The 5,139-nt window shown below is 36.4% G+C and overlaps 1 protein-coding gene across 1 annotated transcript; it reads right to left on the bottom strand.

The window, feature by feature from the left end:
- Nucleotides 1-1,100: 1,100 nt before the first annotated feature.
- On the bottom strand, nucleotides 1,101-1,430 carry LOC146005496 (protein CFDP2-like). The gene has a single exon (XM_083144741.1). It carries the CDS (start codon nucleotides 1,428-1,430, stop codon nucleotides 1,101-1,103), a length of 330 nt encoding a protein of 109 aa, XP_083000867.1.
- Nucleotides 1,431-5,139: the final 3,709 nt, after the last annotated feature.

Here is a 5,139-nt window from a genome sequence, read left to right as displayed (position 1 = left end):
TTTTACTTTTTTATGGCATTATTAAGTTCTTCTTCCTTAATTGTGTCATCTTCTTCCAATATAACTTCTAGAGTTGTTTCATCAGCTTGTTCCTCCATATTTGTATCTTCTAACAATTCCATAAAATATTCCTTCCACCGATTCATAACTTCTGTTTCTTCTGTTAACATTTTCCCATTTTTATCTTTGATGAATTTCAGTGGACATTCTTTATCTTTCCTCATATTTTTTAACACTTTATAAAACAGTTTCTTGTTTTCTTTATAATTATTTTCCATAAATTTACCAAATTCTTCCCATGCTTCTTTCTTTGCAAGAATGACCATTTCTTTAGTACGTTGTCTTTCCAATTTGTATTTTTGGTAGTCTTCTTTGTCTTTTGTTGTTAAATATTTATGCCATGCTTGTTTCTTTTGTTTCACTTGTTCTCTTACTTCCTCTGTCCACCAAGGGGTCCTCTTCTTCTTTATTCCTATTCTGTATGTGCCACGTACTTCCTTTGTTGCATCAAGCACTATTTTCTTGAAATTCATCCAACTTTCTTCCAAATCCCTTCCTGTCCCTAGCTTTTCTATTTTATCCTTGACTTTCTCTTTATAGATATCCTGATATTTCTTCTCCTTCAACTTATAACTTTTGAGAGATTCTGACACATGCTTTTTCTTTGTCTTAAGATTCTTTTCTTTAACTTGTGTTACTAATTTCATTGTAAAAAGATAGTGGTCACTGCCAATTTCCGGGACTCTCCAAACTATTGCATCTCTTACATATTTCATTTGGTCTCTGTTTATGATTATGTAGTCGATTATTGATTTTTCGTTCTTAGAGGGTTCAGCTCTTGTATATAGGTGTATCTTTTTATGGTCGAATTTTGTATTTGTAATTATAAGATCATTTGCAATACAAAGATTTATCAGTCTTTGTCCATTGTCTGAACAGTGTTCTTCGCCGTATTTGCCAATAACCATCTCAACCTTTTCTGGATTGTTGCCTACTCTTGCATTAAGATCTCCCAGAATGATGATATTTCCTATTGTGATATCATCTATGGTACTCTGGAGTTCTTCATAAAAAGTCTATCTTTTCTCAACTGTTTCATCTTAGTTAGGTCCATACACTATTATTAAACTCCTTTCATGGTTATCGTCGTTGATGGATACTATCATAATTCTTTCGTTAATAGCTGTCCAGTTGGTTATTGTTTTAATATTATCCTTATGAATGATACAACCTACTCCTGCTCTTGCCCTCTCAGATCTTGGTACTCCACTATATATTAGCACATATCCATCCTCTAATGTTATACATCCCTGTCCTTTCTTCTTAGTTTCTGTTACTGCCAAGTATTTCACTCCTGTCCTTTTCATTTCAGAGACAATTTCTACCTCTTTTCCATTTAAACTCCTTACATTCCAAGTTCTATATATCATTGTCCTTCTCTTTCGCCAGTTCGTCGTCAAATGTTTCCGTCCGGGGATAGCTCTTTGATTACTTTTAACGAGATAATTTTTTCCAGGGTGGGGGTGTTGGCCCCACGCCCAACCCCCAACCTGGGGGACCAGGATTTTCTTTCAGGGTTTATTCCCTTAGCCTTTGGGTCAACACCCTTTCCTCAAGGCAGAGGATTTTTGGTTCTTCCGCCTCCTTTGCCGTTGAGATGTTTATGCATCTTCATCCGTCGTCAGAGCCGTTGACCGATTGGTTGCTTCTTTGTCTGGCTCCTCCCCTCTACTCTGTCTGGCATGGGTGACCCTACCGGTAGCTGTGCTACCGCCAGTATAGCCTAGAGGATCTTTAGAGCATGCAAGCCCCACCACCAGCGACAAGGTCATGCAACCACTAGGTGGGGCCAATTTATAAATGAAACATAATTTGGAAATATATACATGCACGCCACCTCACAAGAAAACAAAGATCATGTTGGTTTAGAGCGATAAATGAGTTAATAGATTATAAAGAAAAAAGAGCTCGATTAGGATTTAGTATAGATGCGTTATGTACCACGTGTAATGAAACTGATACAATCAAACATCGCCTGACTATGTGTGGAGAAATAAAAGAGGCATGGTTATTTTTACAACAATGTATAAGTAGAATTTGTCGTTTGTCACCCACTAGTGTTAAGGTAGACTATATCTTATAGCCGGAGTTCAATATTTTTCCGGCTACCAAACAACAATCTTTACATTGGCATTTAGCCACTTTTTAATGTATGAAAATATAGAAAATCCGGTGTCAGGAAATTTTCGAGACTTTTGTAATGCTTATCTAAACTCTTGTGGTATATGGAGAAAAAGTCATATGTATGCAAATTATTTGCAAATGGTAGTTGGATAATTTAATGTAACAGGAATTGTAGTTTGAATAATTTAATGTAAAAAGAAATGTAAATTAAAAATAAAGTCTGAAAAACATTCGTTAACGCGTCTACAATCATGCTAAAGGTCCCGGGTTCGATCTCCGGCCGGTTCAAATCCGCGAACTTTTCTAACGTTGGAAGCGGCCCCGACGCCCACCCAGCGTCAAATGACATGGGTACTTGGGGAAACCCTGGGGGGTTTCACATCACCCCGGCTTCATGGCATCGAGCTAAGCACAGGGGAGCACTTTACATAAAAGTTTATAAAAAATTACCATCTTGTATTACAAGTAAACAAGAAAAATGTGTTTAGAAAACTTGGAATATTTATGATAGCAAACCAATTTTTTTAACCATTATTATTATCATCATCATATTTTCTAGTTTTTACATATTACAAAATACAAGAGAACAAACTATAAAAATATAAAATGCAACTGAATTGAACTACAGAAGAACAAGTTAGTAGAAATCTTACCAGATATCTTGATGGTTCAGAATCAACATTCAGTATAATATACTCATACTGTTTGTATTTTGCATGATAGTTTGTGTCATGAAAATAACAAAAGAAAATAAGATTAATAAACATGACAATATTACAACCTACTTTCAATGAATGATTCAGAAGTTTGGAAAAAATAATTAAAGGGATTCAGACACCTTATTAATTTCCTCCGATATCTTGGAAATTTCATCTACTGACTCAGTAGTTTTTTCCTGTAAGCATTTGACTTGGCTAAAAGAGTAAAATCAGACTTCTTTCAGCTTGAATAACCATATCATCAGCTTCCTGCAACATAATGCTCATTGATTTCTCAAGTCTGGCATTTTCTTCTTCAGCTCAATTACAAATTATTTTACCTGTTGTCTCTTTAAATACTTCTCTTCGCTGGCTTGTTTCTTCTTTTGATCATCAAGGTACTGATGGTATCTCATTTTTGCTGAACGCACACTTGCTATAAGCTCCTTTGTTATAACAAACTCGTGAACGTTCTTGTCTTTTAGTTCATCATACACCAATCCTCTTGTTCTGAGACTATGGGCCTTCAAATTTTCTATAGTCATTTCCTTATTAACTGAGCAACCACGTTCCACAGAGACCTGTCCATGAGAAAGGGAGAACAAGTTTCACAACTTTTCACAAGTCACCATACTGCTTGTTATTGGAGAGATGAGTTGAAAAAAATGAGTCCAAACGTTGGCTTTTCCGGTCAAACTCTTTAAATGCTGCAGAGTTTGGTTTCATTTCCTTAAGAACCAGTTCCATTTTGAGTAAAGCTGAATCACACTCACTTGAACTCAAAAGATTTTTGTCTCAAAGCAAATGAGTAAAGGATTTAGTTGTTTCATCCTCGTCAGATAGCATAGATCTAGGATCAAGGCATCTAGACATATTGGTTATTTCAAGGGATTTTTGGCTTGGATCTTCTTAACTAAAGTTTTCATAAACTCTAAGCACTCCTGTTTGAAGCTAAAAACATCTTTTTCACTCACTTTCTTTTCCTTCAAACATGACTTCAAGATGTCTGAGGTTGCAAATCCAATGTTCACTTATTTTGTGTACATAAGATTTGCCTTGCTGTTGACATCAACTTTAACCATTTACGCATGGTTTTCAGTTTTGTCCAAAACTTCCTTCTTGATGAACAGAGACGTAAGTCCATAAAGAAGATCCATTATGTCAAATGCTTGAAAGGGGATCACTGGTGAATCTGTCTGGTAACACTTTAAGTATGCTTCTAACTTTGTGGCAAGAAAAGAAAATAAACTCAGTTTTTGCCATAACAAAAGGATCACAGCAAACTTCTTTTACTGTCTGAAAAGTCTTTGTGCACATCGACAGCTTTAGTTTGTCCTTGTAGGAGTTCAAAAACGTTTTAACCTGTGGCCAGATTGCAATAGCACGATTAGCAACGGCTGCATCTTCCACCCATCTTGTACCACAGAACTTATAGGGAAACAATTTTCCTTCACAGTTTTGTTGGAAATCTTCCCTTCCTGAAGGGGAGTCTTTAAATAGATACCACCAAGAACGCAAGATGCAATTAATATTCCATCCAGTTTCCTTTGCTCCAACTTGGAAAGCTCTGTGAAGTGTGTGTACACTGTCCTGTTCCTTCTAGCGTGTGCAACGTTCGTTCGGGTGGGATCATTGTGCGAATTGTGATTCTCCCATGATGTCATCTGGCGTACTAGCATATGCGATACGAAGGACAGGCGTGCATGTGGCATCTAGGATTAGGCTCATAGTAATGAGGTCCTAGTAAGCTGAAACGGTGTCGGGGCATTTTGCAAAAAATTCCATGTTAATTTTTTTTATCGCTCATAACTTCCGAACGGATAACCGTAGAGACCTCGGGTTTGGTGCGTTGTACTCGGTACAATATCCTTTTTACCCCCCTAAAAAATGAACATATGTTGTCATAGAACCAATTATTTTTTTCACAAAAACTGACCAAGTTCGCGATAGAAAAAAATAAAACTTAAACTATATTTTTTGCTCATATATTCAGAACGGGTGGACGTGGAAACATAGGGTTTGAAATGTTTTTCCGAGTTTTGGTGTTCTTTGTCCTCTCTGTCTGGAAACATAATCAACACCTATATGTGAGTAAATGTCTCAATACAATACAACCCATGCATGGAAATCCAAAATGGCGACAGGAAATGTGTCTACAGCCTAAGCGGTAACACAGCCAAAATCTGTTTGCGAATTTATAATATACACCTATATGTGAGTAAATGTCTCAATACAACCCATGCTCGAAAAATCCAAA

This window comes from Lepisma saccharinum, chromosome 23 (assembly GCF_977018435.1).
Source record: "Lepisma saccharinum chromosome 23, izLepSacc3.1, whole genome shotgun sequence".
NCBI classification, from domain to species: Eukaryota; Metazoa; Arthropoda; class Insecta; order Zygentoma; family Lepismatidae; genus Lepisma; species Lepisma saccharinum.
The sequence above is the reverse complement of the archived record's forward strand: the minus strand, read 5'-3'. Positions and strand labels throughout refer to the sequence as shown.